At 35.8% G+C, this 23,072-nt stretch overlaps 1 protein-coding gene across 2 annotated transcripts; it reads left to right on the top strand.

Moving 5' to 3' along the window:
• The first annotated feature begins 1,330 nt into the window (after positions 1-1,330).
• On the top strand, positions 1,331-22,833 carry LOC107563072 (guanine nucleotide-binding protein G(o) subunit alpha-like). Of its 2 annotated transcripts, none has more exons than XM_016247856.1 (5): positions 1,331-1,487; positions 7,259-7,387; positions 8,401-8,530; positions 19,077-19,230; positions 20,576-22,833. In XM_016247856.1, the coding sequence occupies exons 1-5, from the start codon at positions 1,339-1,341 to the stop codon at positions 20,761-20,763; spliced, it is 750 nt and encodes a 249-aa protein (XP_016103342.1). In that variant the 5' UTR covers positions 1,331-1,338; the 3' UTR covers positions 20,764-22,833. The 2 variants fall into 2 exon arrangements, with proteins under 2 accessions (XP_016103342.1, XP_016103343.1); XM_016247857.1 differs by lacking the exons at positions 19,077-19,230; positions 20,576-22,833 and adding exons at positions 12,743-12,896; positions 13,770-14,885.
• The last annotated feature ends 239 nt before the right edge of the window (positions 22,834-23,072 follow it).

The raw sequence follows: 23,072 nt of genomic DNA, 5'->3' as shown, positions 1-23,072 counted from the left end.
ACTGTATATATACCGTATATATTTCTGTAACCATTAGAACTAAGAGACTTTCCATAATTACAAATCCAACACATTTGAGTGTGCCCTTAAAAGTTTTTCTCTTTCAAATGGAGCGACTGTATGTAAATGAGGAGCAGCAGATTTAATAATAAAAAATAATGTTGATAGTTTAGTTGATAGTACTAGAACAGTTGCAGATTCTGTTATCTCTTTTCTTCTGTAATGCCCTTGCACAAGTTTGTATAACCCAAAGTTGTTATGCAAAGATAACTGACCAAAGAGTTTTTTTTTTTAAAGCAAGAGCCAGCTTATAGTGAGGGCTTTATAAAAGATTTAGTGCCAGCAGTACAATGTGAACTTGCGTCTTTCAGTCATGCTTTCAATGCAGTAATTTTTTGCAACTTAGCGCCCATGACGTTAACCAGGAGGTTAATTTTTACGTCTTAGATGTATTTTTCTTAATCTGTTTTTTTTCTTCTTTTTTTAATTTGTTTGTCTGTAAAAATAACTAAAACATCTTTAAAACAAGATCCTTTTTTTTAGGAGCAAAACGTTTATGAAAGTATATTTTGTGAGCAAACAAGCATGTTTACAAAATATTTGTAATAATTTTCATTCAAGCAACCAAGCAGTCAATTTTGTCTTATATGTTTCTGCAAAAATTCTATGGAACGAATATAAAAGGGACAGATAAGTCAATTGTTGCTTTTTTTAGGAGCAAAACGTTTATGAAAGTATATTTTGTGAGCAAACAAGCATGTTTACAAAATATTTGTAATAATTTTCATTCAAGCAACCAAGCAGTCAATTTTGTCTTATATGTTTCTGCAAAAATTCTATGGAACGAATATAAAAGGGACAGATAAGTCAATTGTTGACACAGTAAAGCCACAATCACACTGTCTGTGAAGAAACTGCTGCAGGTCACAAGTCTCAGTGCTGTCAGTTGCTAGTAGGCGTTCCCACAATGCATCACTGCTTATTTGCTTAAAGTTGAACTCTGCTTGATTTTGTCACAAAACCAACGGATGCTGTTGCACATGTCACAGGAAATTGCAAAATGAATGTCTTCTAGTTGTTTTGTTGAACTGTCATTGTCAAAAACCCTGAAGAGGAAGGAGCTAAAAAAAATTAATAGAACAGCCCAGATGATTTGGACTTTGAGAAAATTACAAGAAATGTTTGAGTTCATATTTAAGTGTCATCCTTTTAATTGCAATTTATCTCAAAATTTGAACAATTTGGAGCACAGCTTGTGACTTGTTCTGTTTGCAAGTCTCCTCGTCACACTGATGGATGTTCTGTATGTGTGTTTGCTTTTAACAGGCTGATGCTAAGATGGTCTGCGATGTTGTGAGCCGTATGGAGGATACCGAGCCCTACTCTCCAGAGCTGTTGTCTGCCATGATCCGCCTGTGGTCTGACTCAGGCATCCAAGAGTGCTTCAGCCGTGCCCGCGAGTACCAGCTCAATGACTCCGCCCAATAGTGAGTACGGCCCTCTGCTGGAAAGAGCCATTAGTGCTTTACGCTTCATTAAGAGCATTCTGCCTAAATATACCAATCTTTTATTATATCATTGACCATCACACTGCAGTCCAGTTCATTTTAGAGAACTATCCACAGGGCATATATTTTATGGACTGTAAATTGAACGTGGACACATAAGGTTGTGTCTACAGCATAATATGTATAATCTTTATTTCCAGTGCTTGTTTGAACAGGTCGCTTTTAGAGTATTACTTGAGCTCAGCAAAATGTCACTCTGAAGTGAATTTGCAGATGCAATTACAGTGTGTGCTGATGAAAGGTCTCGAGTTATGTATGTGTGCATGTGTGTAAGAGTTCCGTCAGCATTATATTTCTGATGTTGTGGTTTACTGTAATAGTTTGGGAAGCCTGTCATTGTGGGAAGTGGTGTTTAGATAAAGACAAATTACTTGCTCACATATTGACAAAATAGATTATGTTGCGATGAGGCAAATGTTGGGAGGGGAAGGACTGTTTAGGATGCCAAAAATGAGTTTGCTAGACAAGTCTTTAATAGAGATGTTTTTTTCCCCCTCTTCATTTGCATAAATGTTCTGCCTTTTGTTCAGTGATCAGTAAGACAATATTTTCCCAATTATATATATATATATATATATATATATATATATATATATATATATATATATGGCAAGCAAAACTTATCTGTATTTAAAGTCTAATGGTTTTACACTAGTTTATTAGACAGTTAAAATACCTAAAGGGATAATTCACCCCAAAATTCTGTCATCATTTACTATTATTTTATGTTGTAGACAAAGGATAAGATTTAAAAAAATGTCTGTGTGTTTGGGTGTGTGTGTGTTTTGTGTTCCACAGAGGAAAGAAAACCATATAGGTTTTTGAAACGACTCATGATTTTCATTTTTTGGGTGAACTATCCCTTTTAAGCAACAGCATGCTAATTCCAGAGGTCAAGTCTCCCTTATTTCTTTGACGATCTATATTAATTATAACACTGTACTGCAATTTCCTTAAGAATCAGTGAATAGGCTCATTGTAGCATTCTTGCAGCACCCAGAATTTCAGACCTTTTTGTTACCACAATAAATGTGCTGACAATGTCTCCAATACCCTGTAGTTCTTTTTCCTGCACATCTTTCTGTCTCTCTCTCCATGATGGGGAGCAGCAGACTGCAGGCAGGCCGGTGAGAGGTGTTGCCAGGCAGAGCACTCAAGCAGCAGCAGGAAACAGAGGGAGAAAGAAAGAAAGATGGTGTATGAGAGAGAGAGAGGGAGCAGGGGGATGGGCAGAGCTGGCAAGCAGCCTGAGTGGTAGAGAGAAACGAGTTTCCCATACTAAAAGGAGAGAAAGTGAAGAAACCCTACAGCACAACCCCGCCCGCATGTCCATTAGGCCTAAAACGACGGAGTGAAGTCCACGTAGCGTGTTGCCGTATTTATAAAAGATTTACAATAGTTCATACAGCTACTCCTCAGAACACCATCAGGGCATTGAGTGCATAGGAGATAATAAAAAAACAATTAGCACTGCTGCGAATATCAAAATGCGCTTGCGCACATGCAGACTTGTACACAAAAGCACACAATTCTTCCTTAATGTGTATATTCTCTGCACCTACGGCCAACTAAACAGGCATAGATTTTAAACGCATTATGATATTATTTTGTGATACACACAGACAAATATAAATGTGTATAAATGCTTTTTTGGAATAATTGGGATTTTTTTATATAAAAAAATAAAATAAAAAATAAGTCTCTTATGCCCACCAAAGCTGCATTTTTTTTATCAAAATATTGTAAAAAACAGTAATATTGTGAAATCCTATTATAGTTAAAAACTCAAGTTTTCTATTTTCATATATTTAAATATGTAATTTATTTCTGTAGTATCAAAGTGTATTTTTCAGCAGCCATTACCTCAGTCTTTAGTGCCACTGCATCTTTCAGAAATGTTTGGTGCTCCAGAATTACGAATTATTATTTGAACTGCTCAAATATTAATAGTGGTTCTTATTATTATCATCAGTTTTTAAAACTTTGGCAGCTTAATATTGTTGTGGAAACCATGATACATTCTTTGATGAATAGAAATCTTATGTAATATTATAAATGTCTTGATGGTCACTTTAAAACAAAAATAGTATGAAATTGTTCATGAAGTACAGTATTTGGCATATATATATATATATATATATATATATTATTATTATTATTGTTTGTGCTTCTCAAATGTTAATAATGGTTCTTATTATTATCACTGTTTAAAACTTTGAACCATGACTCCAGTGAAATTTGCCTTTAGTCAAATGTAGGCTTTAGTAAAAAATAAAAAAAGGCTTATGGAAATCCTCATTTAACATAGCTGCCCTAAATCTGCTATTTGTTAATAGACAAACTATGCTGAGAGGAACGCGTGCACAGCTAACAGATACAGGTCACAAAGGAAGATGCCCCAGAGAGAGAGAGAGAGAGAGTGAGGTAGCACTAACACTATCAAAGAGAAGAGATTAAAAATAATGTCAGTGGATGGTTATCCTTATTAGTGCTGTTCAAGTGATGTCTCATTTGAGACTATGTCCTATGAGAGCAGTTCATACTTGAGTATTTAAGTTCATTCTGTGTCAGGTACTACTGTAGACTTGAGTTAAGTGCCACTAAGCAATCATGCAAACCAAAAGCACCACTATTAAACATTAATACAACTTAGCAAGTTACAGTCACAGCAACAGCACCCTCTAGAGTCAGTGTGGTGAACCACAGGAAAAGAAATATGCAAAATACATATGAATATGTTTTATTGATGGTATAATCTTTCCATATAGGACTTAGAAATATACAGGAGGACATCTGAGAATTGTATTCCAATGAAACCAATTTAGGCATTATATTAATATCCTAGTAATAGTGCAGAATCTTCAATTTACGTCATATAATTTCTCTGTTTTAACATTTTCAAAATGCTAAAACTTTCAGTTTGTTTCCAGGTTTAAAATCGATTCTGTTTTCCAGATCTTCCCATTGGTCTGAGATTTTTGGACCTCTCATGTCACAGACCTTGCCCTCACGTCCTGTCTTAATTCTTTTATTTTTATTTTTCAGCCTCTTTCTACTCTCTTCCCCCATTTTGGGTATCAGTTGCAGCCTGTGTCTGTATCAGCTGCTGAATCTGATTCCGTGTCACTACATCTGTAGATACTTGGCACAGGACATTTCACATTATTATCAGACATTTAACTGCTGTTTATCACTGAATCATTTTAAAATTAGTGTTTAGTTAGGCTGCATGTTGTATGTGGAATTATTTGCTGGAGAGGATGTTATGAGGTCAGAAGTACGTATGCGTAGCCAGGGACAGTGTAAGGGTGAGGAGACGAATGAGTCACAGAAAAATTTATGAAATAATGAAATGTAGCACTCAATATGGCGGCTGTAGGGCGTCCCGCTTTTCAGTGTCATTTGCCATTTTCATACACTTGTTTGCTTACTCAGGATTTCACACATTAGCTAGACCGACCTAAAGAGTACAGGGATTTTTAAGCTTGATTTGAGGTGGAGAAGCTGAATTTATGGTGTCGTTGTCAAATTTGAGAGCCTCACAATCTTGACAAATAGCTTTGCAGACTTATATCTTAACCCATTCAAGTAGATTTGAGCAGATACTACTCTATCGTTCAACAGTTTGAGATTTGTATGTTTTTTAAAAATGTCTTTAAACGAAGTATCTTCTGCTCACATATGCTGCATTTGTTTGTAAAACATTAAAACAGTAACACAGTAGTTTAACAATTTAAAATAACCGTTTTATATTTTAATATTTTTTAAATGCAGCAATGCTACAAATCTGCATGCTCTGAAAATAGCTGTTTTTGACAAGGTAAAAAAGGTGTTTTTTACACTACCATTGAGAAATTTTAACCAAACTATGTTACAGACTTTTCATTAAGACTCTAAAGAATCATATCAACTTGTGGAAAATGGGCATCCTATGACCCCTTTAAGTAGAACAGCTTTCATTTGAAATAGTAATCTGTTGTATCATTATAAATCCCTTTCCTGTTGCTTTTAATGAATTCATTGTATCCTTGCTAAATAAAAGTATTTATGTAATTAATACTTTCATTAATCAAGTATTAGATTAAGAAAGTCTTCTAACCCCAAATGTTACTGTACATAGAATTTAGCTGTGTAGCTATAGGATATATAAAAATTTCAAACTTTGGTGTAGTTGAGCGCTGAAGACAGTTGCGACAGCGGAATGTTCACATTTCCCTGAAGAATTCTGCAGCAACCAAGGAAACCTTCAACTGCAACATCACTTTGCCACAGATGGACAGGAAAGGCAGGATAGAAGAAAGAGAGAGAAGCAAAAAATAAAGGGAAAGAGCAGCATGTACTCCTAAGCATACAAGATATAATTACACAGGGTACAAAATGAAAAATCAAACTGATCCGGAATTATAGTTGTTTAAGAACCAAATATGTTTCCAGTGGTAATTTCCCTCTAAATGTGTCAAAACATTTTTGGAATTGCATTTTGATGTAATCATCCATTAGTGTCTACCAGTATTACCAGCCAAAGGCTTTGATGGATGTTTCGGCGTCTTGCGGTACTCAACCTTCAATTCAACTGGCATCCAATTTGGAGGCACACATATTTCACTGTTTCTTTCATCTGGAAGATAAATGACATCCACAGCCTTGGAGAATATGCATCACGCATTGTTGAAAAGCAGGCTCGGTCCTCCTTGTCTGTTTGCATCACTGTTGCGTTTTGAAGAGGGATAGTGTGTGCATGTGTGTGTCAGCTGTGAGTGGCACAAGAAGGATGTTTAATGTTTTATTCTGACCTATACTTTATGTCCTGTAGTCTGATTGACTTCCTGTGTCTAAGATTGTGACTTTAGTGAGATGGGCTCTCATCTGATTTGATGAATCTATTATATGAAAAGCAGTCATTTTTCTGTCAGAGCATAAATGAGAAACTGTCAACAAAAGATGACAGGGGAGATCACTAAGAATTTATTTTTGTAATACGTTTGGCACTTGTGCTGAGCAAAGCTGCATTTATTTGATCAAAGATGCAGTAATATTGTTAAATAATATTACAATTTAAAATAAACGTTTTACAGTTTAAAATGTAATTTATTCCTGTGATGGCAAAGTTTAATTTTCAGCAGTCATTACTCCAGGCTTCAGTGTCACATGATCCTTCAGACATCATTTTTGTGGAGACATTTTGTAGTGAGAAGTTAAAAGAAAAACGCATGTATTTGTAACACTATACTGTAAATGACTTTACTGTCACTTTTGATCAATTTAATGCATGCTTGATGAATGGAAGTATTTTAATTTCTTTCTTCGTTTTAGTGCAAGCTATAAGTCTAATGTATATTGAAAATGTTTTTTTTTTGGCTGAAAAAAATAATGGAAGTTACTGTATTTAAATATAGGACAACACTATTCAAGTGCATTTTACACCTAACTATTCAACTATTTTGTGGCTGGTTAGTGAATAAAATGCAGGATTTTGTGCTGAAATACTGTTTTTCATTGTTTAGTGTATTCACAAACACTCTTTTAAGAGATTGATTCATGATATTTTTATGCATTAAGAAATAAAAACAACACTCTGGATTTCCTTGGTTGAAAAGCTACTAGTATCACTTTTCTACTTCATGTGAATGGCAGTTTCTGTGAAAAACTGTGGGTCCTAACTGACATTCCTTCTTTCTTTCTTCCTTCAGTTACTTAGACAGTTTAGATCGGATCGGTGCTGCAGACTACCAGCCCACAGAGCAGGACATTCTGCGAACTCGAGTGAAGACCACCGGGATTGTAGAAACCCACTTCACCTTCAAGAACCTGCACTTCAGGTGAGACTGATTGGCGTGTAATTTATGCATCGGAATGTACGGCGTGTAATTCAGAGCCTTGCGCTGGCTTTTAGAGTACTACAGTTTTTATCATTTTCGTGATTCATAATTGGGCCATGTTTCAGATGAAAAAAGTCGGATCTAATATATGTAGCAAAAAGTGTTTTTAACTCCCGTTACAACTGGAGTGGTTGTAGAGATTAATGCAGATGAATATCTCCAAACACTGACATCATCTCACTTCATATCATTTCCTCATTCACAGGGTTTTTTATACTCTCTCAGCTGATAGCACGTGAAAACGGAAGACTAAAATAAAAGTGTTGATGGGAGATAGACAGACAGATCTGCCACCATTATTCTGAAGACAGATTTAGAAACAAACCATACTGTTGCAGCAGAAGCTAGCATTTTCATAGAAAAGGGCAGGACCTCAGTTGACAGCTGAATTACATGTTCAATCTGAAGCAGATACTAGTATCTGAATGACACATCAGCTAATGATATTAAGTGAAAATAATTACAGATTTGAGATTTAGAGCTTATTAAAGCATAGTCATATAACAGTCTCAAGTATAATCATAATCGACACAAAGGCTGCATTTATTTGATCAAAAAACATTAAAACCGTAATATTGTGAAATATTATTACAGCGTTTCCTCTGTTAACATTTTTTAAATGTAATTTATACCTGTGATGACAAAGGTAAATTTTCAGCAGCCATTTCTTCAAACTTCAATGTCAAATGATCCCTTTTTGTGGAAACTGTGATAGTTTTTTCAGGATTCTTTGAGGAATAGAAAGTTCAAATGAACAGCATTTATTTGAAATCTTGTTTAACATTATAAATGTCTTTAATGTTTTACTTTTGATTAATTTAATGTGTGCTTGGCTGAATGAAAGCCAATTAATTTCTTGAAAAAAATTTACTGAATGGTAATGTACAGCATGTTGCTTGCATGATGCAGTGCACTATTGTGTTCTGAGCTCATGCTGAGTTGTGTCCACTCAGGCTGTTTGATGTGGGAGGTCAGAGGTCGGAGAGGAAGAAATGGATCCACTGCTTTGAGGACGTGACCGCCATTATCTTCTGTGTGGCTTTGAGTGGATACGACCAGGTGCTCCATGAAGACGAGACCACGGTGAGCACTAAATACACACTCACACGCAGAGACACAAACATGCACATCTGTGCTTAAGCTCTGACACACACAGACAATTGCATGCGCACACTCAGCGTCTGTGTTTCATATACACTCAAGTGTGCACACTTAACACACTAAAAAAAATGATTTATGGGTATTTGACCATTTTCTCATGCTTTAAAAGAGCTGCCTCGGAGAAGATTATCTTGAAGACTTCAAAACTTGATGGACAGCACTGCTGTAACTACATGATGCAGGCTACATGTTCTTCATCCACTGTTGAACATTGTAATTGAAATTATGTTGCCATTCAAGTGAACAAGATATGCCGTGTGATCATTCACTGCCTTATAATTAAAACAGGGCAACATTTTTTGTTTAGCTGGTTTTTAGAGATTTTTAAGGTCAGTGGTGTTGATAAAATAGGCCTCCATTGTGAACTCCCACACTAATCGGCACATAGGTAATGCTTATGCTGTATGTGTCATCTTGTGCGTACTGTAAAATTCTTAAAAATAGTAAATAATAGTGAAAAAATAATAATATAATTATTAGCATTTGTATTTATTTCATTATTATTGGCATTCAGTTTTGTAAGCCTGTTGGAGATGAGCTGCTAGCAAACATGCTCTAAAATGTGGGTGGCCTGGGTTTGAATCATGGGTCATGTTTTGATGCCCCAAACACTGTACTATCAAATTTAAGCCAAATTTAATTAAAAACAAAACAATTATTTTGATAAGTCAAATAATGGCATAGCTTTGAGTATTGTAGCTGTCATGTCTGTGTTGCAAATGCTTATCCTCTGCTAACTAGCTGCGTGCAATAATGGTTTCTCAGAGTGCTGGGGTTCCCACTGGGGCATGAATGAATAATATGGTTGCATGTGTCTGGAAATTTTCCTGTTTTTTATGTTTTTGCAACACGTTTAGTAACTTCTTGTCTTGTGATGTCAGGATGAATTTTGTTGATTGTTACCCTAGTCACATGTTGAGGTCGGCATGTAGGCTGAATGGAGTGTTTTGTCTCCTGATGTTGTCTTTAGTTTAGCAGGCACTTTGCTCACCATGTCCATTTCTCATAGACAACATGAGATGACATACACATAAATTTAGCAGTTTAAAAATACTAAATAAAGGGAACTGCAATTAAGTTGACATAGTGTAATAAAAGTAATAAAATAAAATAAAAAGTTTATAAAGTTAATAAACTGTATTTAAACATTATATATGCAAATAGCCCGTAACAGATCTATACAGGTGGAGCTGGGGAAGGTGTAGGGTTTCAGAGGAACTCTGAAAGCGCGCTGCAAAAGGCTCTAGTGAATGCTAACTATCCATTTAAATATAAAGCAGCAAGCTCATTGGCTGTGTATGCAGCATGAACCAATCAGCTTGTGCCAAGTAGTTTAACGCTGTGAATATCATCAGTTTGAGTTAAGGGCCCATTTGCCTGCACCAACTAGAGTTTCAGGACAGAACTTGGCATTAAGTAGTCAAGTGCAACACAAAGCCATTCAAACTTCTTTTTAAGTTCTGTGAACCCTTTTACAGTGTCCTTTAAAAGAAAAAAACAAAGAATTATTAATGTCCCCACGCTATTGATTGATTCTGTGACCGTGCCAATTGATTCATGGCAGGTGTGATGGGTCATGCTTGGACGTCTGTGTGTGACACAGGCCTCAGATCTGCCCAGACACACTCTCTCTTGACAAACTCTGATAAGAGAATTTTTACAACATCAGAGGGATTTACGGTGGCGCGTTTTGACATAGAAGGGCTTTTATGGCTTAAAAAGTGGCTCCCCATAAATACAGCAACTCTCAGGCGCCCATATTCACCTGATCTATGGAAGCGATAAAAAACGAAGACAGATTCTATTATTCTGTAAGAAAGTCCTGGCGAAACAAATGGACAGAGATAAACACACATACAGATCCTGTCTCCTGTCAGTGCTCGTCCATTCAGCGCTCTATCAGTGTTTACGCATTTGCCGTCTGACATTCTGTCCCGACCTTCTCTCCTGTGCACCCTGTGGCCTTTCCTCCTCCGTTTCAACACAGACATGCATTTATTTTCTTCAAACACTGTGCGTTAAAAGAAAAAAACAAAGAATTATTAATGTCCCCACGCTATTGATTGATTCTGTGACCGTGCCAATTGATTCATGGCAGGTGTGATGGGTCATGCTTGGACGTCTGTGTGTGACACAGGCCTCAGATCTGCCCAGACACACTCTCTCTTGACAAACTCTGATAAGAGAATTTTTACAACATCAGAGGGATTTACGGTGGCGCGTTTTGACATAGAAGGGCTTTTATGGCTTAAAAAGTGGCTCCCCATAAATACAGCAACTCTCAGGCGCCCATATTCACCTGATCTATGGAAGCGATAAAAAACGAAGACAGATTCTATTATTCTGTAAGAAAGACCTGGCGAAACAAATGGACAGAGATAAACACACATACAGATCCTGTCTCCTGTCAGTGCTCGTCCATTCAGCGCTCTATCAGTGTTTACGCATTTGCCGTCTGACATTCTGTCCCGACCTTCTCTCCTGTGCACCCTGTGGTCTTTCCTCCTCCGTTTCAACACAGACATGCATTTATTTTCTTCAAACACTGTGCGTTCCTTCAAGTTTGACCCGTGTGAGACTTTTGTTTAGAGCTGTTCTTTTCTTCATTTGTGACAACGCATGGACCGATTCTGCATTGCTCCACTGTTGTTTAGCATTTTAGTGTGTGTGTTTGTACGTGTGAGTACCAACAGCAGTGGTATCTGGGGGTGGGATATGTGAGTGAAGTGTTGGGTTCTGGTGCATGTCCGGTTCCGCTCGGCTGCTCCCGTGGCCTCCAGCAGCCACCTCTGCATTTGCGTCTCTCCTTCAAAACATCTCAGCTGCTCTCCTGTCATCTCTCGCCATCGGCTTTCTTCTCTAACCAATCGCTAAACAATCCAGCCCAGCTCTACAGGCGGCCCTTCCACAGGTATGAAATTATCATTACCAACCTCAGTTGAAGCACATACTAACAAGAGCTGGAAGCAGTAGGCTTTATGTTGTGCTGTAAATTAAACCGATAGAAAAATGAAAGGCAAAAATGAAAATTCTGTTATCATTTCAATTAAATTGTCTACACACTGTAAAAATGATTTTTTTTTGAAGCTGTAAATAAAATGTATGCTTATGTTATTTGCAAATAATATTTATATAATAAGATTATTGGAGTATGTTTTACAAGAATATACTATTTCTGTCTTTCTACTTAAAAATTGAATGTAAATATTGCATCCATACAATGAAAGTCAGTGGGTTCAGATGTTGTTTTGGACCCCATTGACTTTAATTGTATGGATGAAAATCTTGCTTTGTCTTTCACAGATGAAAGAATGTCATACAGAATTTACGTTTTTTTGGTGAACTACCCCTTTAAATGTTTGCTTGTTTCTGATATATGCTAGTTTCAGTCACTAAATTATATCAGATATTCTAGATGCATTGCTGGTTCTTTCCAAAACCTCAATTTTTTATTTGGTTGTTGCTGGCTAAAGTGATCGGCTGACCTCTTTTTTTCCATTTTCCTCCTAAAATGATCGGACGCATCAAAGAGAGAGTCACTGCTTCCAACTCTGAATTAATTAGCATTCAGATGACAAACAAATAATGAGCAGAATCATCATTTATTAATTGCATATGAAAATAAGGACAGTGTATATCTTTATCATTTTCTCATTATAATTAACATGAGATTCATTGTATACCATCATGATGAGATAAGTAATTAATTTCTTAGGTAGCAGAATATGTTTAGTTTCCTTTTCTGGCTTCGTGGCTCTTTGTTAAATTTCCTTTCTTTTTTCTGTTCATGTCTCACTTCATATTCTAATTTTGCACTCAAAGTGTGATTGCACCTGAATGTGTGTGTGTGAGTGTGGATAAGAGCGAGTGTGTGTATGTGGGTTTACTTGGCTGTAATTTGGGGATAATTTTGTGAGCTAAATCTGTATATATAATCTAAATATATGATTTTATTGTTAATTTTTTATTTTAAAAATGCTAAAATATTTATTTTAAAGGTTGGATTATGCATGTGTAAGATAATATTTAAAAACATAATAAATATGTCCCATTTATAGCTGAGTAAATATGTATGTCTGTTTTTGTGGATGCACGTCTGTAAATGATGTTGATGTCTTATGTTTCTTTCTGCAGAACCGCATGCATGAGTCCTTGAAGCTGTTTGACAGCATCTGCAACAACAAATGGTTCACAAACACCTCCATCATTCTCTTTCTCAACAAGAAGGACATATTTGAGGAGAAAATTAAGAAATCTCCCTTAAGTATCTGCTTCCCAGAGTACACAGGTAAACTCATTATCCTGGTGTTAAGAAATGCTTGCAAAGGAAGAAAGACAAAATAACTGAGGAGGAGAGGATTGTAGAATAACACTCTCCAGAAGCCAATTAGCACAATAAATCTTCAGGAGAAGAACCATCCTGTTATTTTATTCCTTGTGGATGGATTCACTCCCCTAATCTGGACAGCCTACATTTTCTGTATTTTCCAGCAATGAGGGGAAAACAGCCAAAACAGTCACCTGCTATTCCCTGTTCATTTTTTTTTTATAACTCTAAGCTTTTCATCCTTCTCCATAGCTGCTCTTAAACATTTCCTCACCTGTTATACTGAATGATATATGGAAGACAGGCTGCACAAACAATCACAAATAAGTCTGAGAGACAGAAAGATCTTTGCTGAGAATGTGCTGAGTAACTGTAGTCAGGGAAAAATCGCCTGAAGAAATTTTCGCTGCCTGAGGGAAAAACTTATCTACAAAAATAATTTTTGCAAAAATAAATACTTTTGCTCAGTATTTTTCTTCTGGTGTCTGAAGGTTTGATGCCTTTGAATATATATTCAAATATATATATATATAAGAATATATCTTTGAATATATATATATATATAATCTCTATGTTAGTAGTAAATGATTTTATTACTTTCTAAAAATAAATTATATATGTGCATGCTGTTGTTTTTTTTATGTTTTTGTTTTTCGTTTTTTGTTTTAGTGTTCCAATTTACATTTACCACCATTGTTTTTATTCTTTTTTTGCTCCCCTTTGCAAATTTTATTTTATTTTAAAAAACGGCCTATTTTTTTTAATCACAATTTTTTGCCTCCCTCACGGTTTTCTTTTATTTACTACTTCTTATTTACTCATCCTGTGCTGCAGGTTCAGACATGTTCATGGAAGCGGTGGACTACATTCAGTCCCAGTACGAGATTAAGAACAAGTCAGTCGAAAAGGAGGTCTACTCACACATCACCTGTGCTACAGACACAAACAACATTCAGTTTGTCTTCGACGCTGTCACCGATGTCGTCATCGCTAACAACCTGCGCTTCTGTGGCCTTTACTAACCCACAGTGAGGCCCAGCTCTTACACAACCCCAGAATACAGTGTCAACTGTTATCAGATATGACATTTTGTCTTTGTTTTATACTTTTAAATGTCTCCACTTGTGTCTGTCAGGTCATTTGATGGCCTTTTATAAGGTGAGAACTAACTCAAATCTGACGATAGTTCTCACAGAGCTGTTCTTTAATTTATGTGCTAAATTTAAACCAAAGGTCTGAACTCAACTATTGATTTTGGTACATTGTTACAAATACAGGAATGTGCTTTGAATGTCCTTCCTGACACCTTCCTGGTGTGTTAGAGAGAGGTCAGGAGATATTTTAAAGTAAAAATTGGTGCCAAACTTCCACTAATTTCCTGAGCTTAATAGTAAAGTCTGACATATTCTTTTGTCCTTATTACACAGTATGAAGATAAATAATTCCAGATTCAAGGAGGTTATGTGGCAATATTTTAAATTCCCATGACTATGTAAGTGGCACTATAATGATGTTCTATACACATGTATTATTTTCAAATGAATGCATAATGGGATATATTTCAGTGAATATTCACAAGCTGGCTCATATTACATGTGTTCTGAGTTGGCAGCAATCTCAGAGTGTTGATGAAACACTTGGCTTGACATTTACTTGGCATTTAGAAGAGAGTGCAAATGTCCGATGCCCTGAGCCAAACCACAAAAATGTTAGCCTCTTAGCATCCCAAAAAAACAACAGGGACGTGTTACTCCTCAAAATTGGATTTTGGACCTTTTAAACCAGACACCCAGGGCATTCCAAAGATTCAAAATCTGTCTTATTTGTTTTGAGTTTATTGCATTTTGAGAACAGACAAAGCTGATTATAACAACATAGAAAGAGATGATAACTAGATTTGTACCACATACATATCTGATGCATCTCTCTATATATACTGTACATTAAAGTTTGGGGTCAGCAATATTTTTTTAACACAGCTGCATATTTTATATGATCAGAAAAGACATTAATATTCATATTTATATATAATGTTTCTATTTTAATATATTTAAAATGCATTATATTCCTGTGATGGAAATGCTACAGTACATTTCATCATTCATTACTACATTCTTCAGTGTCACATGATCCTTCAGAAATCATTCTAATATGCTGATGTGGTGCTTAAGAAATATTATTTTTTATTATTATTGTCAATGTTCAAAACAGTTGTGCATCTTAATATTTTTATGGAAACTATGACTCATATTTCAGTATTCTTTGATGAATAGAAAGTTAATAACAGCAGTTATTTGAAATATGCTACAGTACATTTCATCATTCATTACTACATTCTTCAGTGTCACATGATCCTTCAGAAATCATTCTAATATGCTGATGTGGTGCTTAAGAAATATTGTTTTTTATTATTATTGTCAATGTTCAAAACAGTTGTGCATCTTAATATTTTTATGGAAACTATGACTCATATTTCAGTATTCTTTGATGAATAGAAAGTTAATAACAGCAGTTATTTGAAATTTTTGTAACAATGTAATAGTCTTTACTGATCAATTTAATGCATCATTGCTGAATAGAAGTATTAATTCTTTAAAAAAAAGATACTGACCCCAAACTTTTGAATGGTACACACACATAAGTATCACATGCACATATGCAAAAACTGGAGTAATATGCTTCATATTCAGTAATAGAATCACAGAGCTGTCTCACCAGACCACACATTGTCTGCTGTTTTGTTTGTAGTTCAGTCTATGTTATAATACCCTGCTTGATTGCTGGTCACATTATGCAGTAGTGCAGTACACCTAGTCATATCTAGGGGTGAGACTGAATGTAACAGGTACTGAATGGACCGGAGCTGAAAAGACTCTTTGGTCTGATGAGCTGTTGCTTTCTCTGAAGTAGGCAGACACGTGCATTGCATTGAACTCAGACCCTGGCCTGCTTTGAGTCTCTGTGTACGTGAAAATACAGATCTGTAATTGACAGTAATTCACAGTGCCATATATGCTTTGGATGTTTGCTGCTATATGTGTACACAGTGCTTCTTAATATTCACCGCTCCATAGGATCACTTTAATCAATGTGTGTGAATTATACCATGACTTTCAGGGTTGACTTTTAAATGATTTTGCCTTTTGTTTTTTAATGTCTGATGAAAAGTATTTTTAATCTTGTGCAATACAAATTGTAATTTGGCAGCAGAAGCACAGCATGACTAAATTATCTGAAAAACCATGTGGAGTCCTATATCATTTTTTTTTTTTTTTACATTTATTTTAATGAGACTCCCTTAACCTTTTGCTTTGACTGTCTTTGAGAGATTCAAGCGTCATAATATGTGGCATTGGACCATAAAACCAGTCATAAGTAGCACGGGTATATTTGTAGCAATAGCCATAAATACACTGTATGGGTCAAAATTATCGATTTTTTTTTTATGCCAAAAAACATTAGGATATTAAGTAAAGATTACGTCCCATGAAGATATTTTGTAAATTTCCTTCTGTAAATATGTCAAAATTAAATTTTTGATTAGTAATATGCATTGCTAAGAACTTCCTTTGGAGAACTTTAAAGGCGATCATATTTCAGTATTCTTTGATGAATAGAAAGTTAATAACAGCAGTTATTTGAAATTTTTTGTAACAATGTAATAGTCTTTACTGATCAATTTAATGCATCATTGCTGAATAGAAGTATTAATTCTTTAAAAAAAAGATACTGACCCCAAACTTTTGAATGGTACACACACATAAGTATCACATGCACATATGCAAAAACTGGAGTAATATGCTTCATATTCAGTAATAGAATCACAGAGCTGTCTCACCAGACCACACATTGTCTGCTGTTTTGTTTGTAGTTCAGTCTATGTTATAATACCCTGCTTGATTGCTGGTCACATTATGCAGTAGTGCAGTACACCTAGTCATATCTAGGGGTGAGACTGAATGTAACAGGTACTGAATGGACCGGAGCTGAAAAGACTCTTTGGTCTGATGAGCTGTTGCTTTCTCTGAAGTAGGCAGACACGTGCATTGCATTGAACTCAGACCCTGGCCTGCTTTGAGTCTCTGTGTACGTGAAAATACAGATCTGTAATTGACAGTAATTCACAGTGCCATATATGCTTTGGATGTTTGCTGCTATATGTGTACACAGTGCTTCTTAATATTCACCGCTCCATAGGATCACTTTAATCAATGTGTGTGAATTATACCATGACTTTCAGGGTTGACTTTTAAATGATTTTGCCTTTTGTTTTTTAATGTCTGATGAAAAGTATTTTTAATCTTGTGCAATACAAATTGTAATTTGGCAGCAGAAGCACAGCATGACTAAATTATCTGAAAAACCATGTGGAGTCCTATATCATTTTTTTTTTTTTTTACATTTTTTTTAATGAGACTCCCTTAACCTTTTGCTTTGACTTTCTTTGGGAGATTCAAGCGTCATAATATGTGGCATTGGACCATAAAACCAGTCATAAGTAGCACGGGTATATTTGTAGCAATAGCCATAAATACACTGTATGGGTCAAAATTATCGATTTTTTTTTTATGCCAAAAAACATTAGGATATTAAGTAAAGATTACGTCCCATGAAGATATTTTGTAAATTTCCTTCTGTAAATATGTCAAAATTAAATTTTTGATTAGTAATATGCATTGCTAAGAACTTCCTTTGGAGAACTTTAAAGGCGATTTTCTCAGTATTTAGATTTTTTTGCATCCTCAGATTCCAGATATCCAAATAGTTGTAGCTCTGCCAAATATTGTCCTATCATAACAAACCATACATCAATGGAAAGCTCATTTATTCGGCCTTTAGGTGATGTATACATCTTAATTTAAAAAAATTGCCCCTTATGACTGGTTTTGTGATCCAGGGTCACATGTGCACCCTGACTAAAGTAAAATATTAAGGGAAAATATTGTCTGATGTCTAAACCTACTGTTAATCTATGAGAAATATGATTGAATTCAATCGTTCGCTTCAGACAGCCAAAATACAGTGATTCCTTTCATAAACCAAAAGCCAAAACACATACTATCTGAAGGTCTACTTGATGTAAAACATGCTGAATTGTGCCAACTATGAACAGTTATGTGTTATTATAAGGCCAGTGTCAGTACTAAGCACCTTTCAGCCATTGTTCAGGTCCATTGATGGTCAGTTTTCATACATTTAGAGAGTATATATGTAGTGACTTTCATTCTAATAAAGAGTGTAAAGGGAAAACAGTATAATTTTTAGTAAACTCCTTTGACCTTAATCCCAGTTTGATGAGCCATAAAATTTGGATTATGATTTTAAATAATGACGAGTAACGAGACGGCTGGCTAATGCACGTCAATTGTCAGCTCAGACACATGTGTAATTAGGTCAGTGGCCAAGGTAAAGAAACTCGAGGTTAATTGAGTCGGTCCGTTGCTGAGGGGCAAAAGCCAATTTGTTCCCTGGCTTGTAGCCGTAGTACAAATAACTGTTGATGTATCCAGACTCCTTTCATCAGACAGACTAATGTGATAAGTTCAAGCGGTACATTTTGCTAATGTAGCATAATTTACTTGAGATTGTGCTTAAATTTGAAATTGTGAGTTTCATTGTAGTGTTTAATTCATATTTGATTCTGATTAAATACAGAAGGACCCGGCAGACATGCTCTCCCATCACACATATTACTGTAAACTCACCGTCCATCACTCTTTGTTTGTTTGTTTTTGTCAAACTGCTGTAATTATTGTTTGTATGTGTGTCTCACTGCTGTGATTATTTATTGAACAATGGATGTCTATTTATATGACATGAATGAATAAAGTACTTGTGAAATCCGGTGTGTGGCATTCATTTTCGAGTCCTTCATCTTCTGCAAGTAAACACAGAATCTCTGTATAATTAGAATCTTTGTGGTGAATCATCACTATTGGATTGAGCAGATATTAATAATTTCACCAAATTTATGTAGGTTGAAACAATAGCTTTTGTTTCTTTGCTTTTTGTGGGCTTCAGCTACTGTAGTTGCTTATCTTGACTGTTGCTGTATGTATTTCTCCACTAAACATTTCTGGTTTTTCCTTCTGCCTCTTTTTCTCTGTCTATCCTCCATTCTGGTTTCTTCTCCTCTTGCAGAATCGCATGCACGAGTCTCTTATGCTGTTCGATTCCATCTGTAACAACAAATTCTTCATTGACACTTCCATCATTCTCTTCCTCAACAAGAAAGACCTATTCGCTGAAAAGATCAAGAAATCTGCCCTGAGTATCTGTTTCCCTGAATATACAGGTAAGAATGCGTCCTGTTGTTAAAAAGCCTGTAAAAATGTACAGGTTTTAACTCCGGTAACACCGTTGCATTAGAACAGAAGGATGTTTGTGATTGGTCAGGTCAGGCTTAGTGATGTCAAAAACCCATTAGTTTGGATTCACAGTATGAACTCTAGACTACATTTGGAAGGCACTGTAACATGGGAGGTAAAGGATGGAGCAGTAGCTGAATCTTGCATGTGCAGTCATGGGTAAAAGGTGGGCACAGACTCAGAGGGATGTCTGCAGGTCTGTCAAACTCTCTTCACGGCAGAATACAACTCACTGCCTCCATTAGACCCGTTCCTGTTCAGCAGCACCCTCAGTGTTGCTTTTCACATACAGTGGCCACAAAAAAGCATTTGGACACTGAAATCACAATCAAGTATCTCAATATATTGTGCAAATCTGAGACAAAAATATTTGGACAATTACAGTGTTAACATTAATAAAGTGTCTCCACATCTTGATATATTGTTCAGAATTAAGACAAAAGTACTTAGACAAGTATAGTATATGTATAAACTAATACATAAATTATTAAACAGTTTACAATATCTCAGCATCTTGATATTTTGTTCAAACTTACTACAGTAGCATTTTGACAATTAAAGTGTATGTAATTAAATAAAATGTGCAAATTGATTATAAGGAACTTGTATAATTAATTAACCTAATTATAAATGAATAAGTGAATGGTTAAATTATTAAACCGTATAATTAACATCTTAATATATTGTTCGAAAACACAGTACTTGTATATGTAAGTATATGTAATTACATTTGTTAATTAATTATAAGTAACTAAAGTTAAGCAATAAATGTAATTATAAAGTTGATAAATGCAATATGCAATATCTCAACATCTTGATATATTGTTCAATATTGTTTATGTCCATAATATGATCAAGTCCATCTGTGGTTACTTAGGACACCTGAGAAAAGCATTGCCTAGTATTAGATCTTTAGATTTTTTTTTTCCTAATGAAATGAAACTTAAAGTGTGACTTAAAATGTTCAAAAGTGTTCAAATAATTTTGATCTAAATGGTCTCATACATAACCAAGATACAGCAGCTTCTCAATGGGACTTTTGCTTCATAAGGAGCCAAGTTAAAGAATGCATGGCTATTAGAGAACGGAAGAGAAGAGACATTTGTAAATGTCAGAAGTCACCGAGGTCATTTTAAATATTTGGTTAATGAGCGTTTTGAGTGACAAGCACAAAGCTGATTTGAAGATCAGAGTGCCACTTTTATGTCATTTTTATTTTTGGCATAATATCAGATCTCACATACTCATTTGATCTCTGTCTCCCCTCGGTAGGTCCAAACACCTATGACGATGCAGCTGCTTACATCCAAGCACAATTTGAAAGCAAGAACCGCTCGCCTAATAAGGAGATCTACTGTCACTTGACCTGTGCCACGGATACAGGAAACATCCAGGTGGTATTCGATGCCGTGACCGACATCATCATCGCCAACAACCTGCGAGGCTGCGGCTTGTACTGAGGCCCGCCCCTTCCCTCTCGAGCCACTTCTTTGGAAATGATTATTATTGAAAATGCAAGTTGGTAAATAATGATAATGATAATTTTAAAATAGGCATATACAAATATATAAATATATTATATATATATATATGAAATGTTTTTAGTTTGTCTTTCAAAGAGCTGCCAACAGAACTGATTTCTTATAGAAACCCAGCCTTTATGGTTTTAGAACAAAGTTGGGACCTTTTTAGTGTTGTTTTTGTTTTTCTTTGCTGTCGTATCGTTCTCCCCGTTTTCCACTCTGTCTTTATCGTTTTAACTAAACAACCCTCTTTTTTTTTTGTGATATATGTCTTTCTTTGACTTTTTTTTATGTTTTATGTCATTGTATGTATATTTATTACACGAATATCAGTCAGGAGGGATGACCTGTACATGTTTGCCTGGCTACATGAATTGACTTTGACGATAATGTGACGATAGCTAAATCCACGGTTATGCTAGTCTTGAGCACTACGGTTCAAGTCAGTTGTAGCGTGTCCTTGTTTCGGATTTTGAATCACTGTAGTACCGTTCGATATCGTAGAGAATGGAAACACCCAGGCTTTTCTTACGTTTCGTCTCTACCCATCCCCGTCACTTCCGTAGGTCAGCTCTCTGGGGAAGGGCCCGGTCCGCTTAGCTTGCGATCCCGGGGCCTGTCGAACCAGTACGATGATTGCAAGTGTCATATCAGTGCCAACCTTCTGAGAATGACGTGTCTGAGAATAGTACTAGAAACACTATGTCACTGTTATGATTACTTATTAACTTTTGTCTTGTAAGGAACTTTTACTTTTGTATTGTTGTTGATTAATTTATTAATTTATTTATTGATCATCTGTCCCACACATTTCCTTTGTACTTACTACACCTCGTCCATTCTTCTACCTCTCGTCCGTTGTCACCCTTCCCTCTTCATTCCTTCTTTTCCCTAGGTTTCTTCCTGTTTTAGTTGGCTGGGTATTGGAGTCCCCGTCACTGATAGCATGACCCCTCAGCCTTTGTATTAAGAAACAGCTAACTGCTTCACATAGCTAATGGTGCGAAAATAAAGAATAAAACACAAAATAAAAAGAACAAAAAAAGAGGAAAAAATGGAAAAGACAGACAGAGCAAAAAGAATGGGCATCATGTGGGCGGGGTTTAGGGGGTGGGCGGGTAGATGTGGGGCTCAGGGAAATGATGTGGAGGCTTGCAGACGAAGGTCATTGGGCTGTCAGTCTTTGTAGAAAGCTGTAGATCCTCCAGTTTTAGAATCTTAGAAATAATTGAGAAAAAAAAAGATAAAAAAAGGATGACAATAATAACAAATGACGATGATGATAACAATACCAATATCAATGATTATTCTGTAATATTATTAAAGGTATATTTCTTGTGCTTTGTAGCTACAGAACTTTTTTTTCCCTCTCTCCCCCTTTTTTAAAAAAAAAAAGAAAAAGAATTTTGCAAGGGTTCCCGTGATCCACTCTTGAACCGTTCTTACTGACTTACCCATGTTGATGTTGATGAACTGTACCGATTCTTTTTGCCTGTTCGCCCTGCATTGCAATGTCTTTACTTAGCCTGAATTACAGTATATGTATTGATTTTTTATTTGTTTGATTTTTTTGAACAAACCACTTTTTGGTGGCACGGCTCCGCCCCCGGTGCCGGAGAGGGCGGGGCTGTGCACGGCTGTACAGATTAATGCGCTTTCTCTTGGTTTTTTGAGAATTGTACTCAAACACCTTCCAGGTCTGCATAGAAAAGCACAGCTCTCACCTATCACACGTAGATTTGGAAAAATGTATCTCTCCTCCCTCTCTGCCTTCTCAGTTTGAAATTCAAAGAAAAAAAAACTGTAAAAATACCTACACCACCATTGATTTAGATTCTCCTTCCCTTCTTTTTTTAATCCTTTCTTTTTCTCTCCAAGTGAATGCTTTTGTGCTGCTTTTTCTCCCTCTTCTTTAGTGAATGGTTGTTCTTTCATGTGGGATGTTCGTGCTGGAAAACCAATCGAATGTAGTGTTTACATTAAAAGCCACAGTTTTCATGACTACAACCTGGAGCTTTTCGCTTTTGATTGTTATTCATTCCATTGCTAAACTGCATCGTCGTTTATGTATTTCACTGATTGCTCAAATGAATGAGGCCTCCAATGAGACGATACAGATACCATCAGAGATCAGTTAGCGTATGAACGAAAAGATGCGTTAAGGTAAACTTATCCATTAATCCAAAACTAAAAGGACAGACAGTATTCACATGATTAAATGTAAGGTGATCTGTTTCAATTCAACA

The sequence above is a fragment of the Sinocyclocheilus grahami genome, unplaced genomic scaffold (genome assembly GCF_001515645.1).
Source record: "Sinocyclocheilus grahami isolate Dianchi unplaced genomic scaffold, SAMN03320097.WGS_v1.1 scaffold856.1, whole genome shotgun sequence".
In the NCBI taxonomy this organism is placed as follows: domain Eukaryota; kingdom Metazoa; phylum Chordata; class Actinopteri; order Cypriniformes; family Cyprinidae; genus Sinocyclocheilus; species Sinocyclocheilus grahami.
Note: the sequence above shows the minus strand (reverse complement) of the source record. Positions and strands in the feature narration are given on the sequence as shown.

Coding starts and splice junctions, on each gene's coding strand:
- LOC107563072 (XM_016247856.1), top strand. CDS start 1,339: ATGGTCTGCGATGTTGTGAGCCGTATGGAGGATACCGAGCCCTACTCT. Junction 7,388..8,400: donor TTCAAGAACCTGCACTTCAG/GTGAGACTGATT, acceptor GTGTCCACTCAG/GCTGTTTGATGTGGGAGGTC. Junction 19,231..20,575: donor CTGTTTCCCTGAATATACAG/GTAAGAATGCGT, acceptor TCCCCTCGGTAG/GTCCAAACACCTATGACGAT.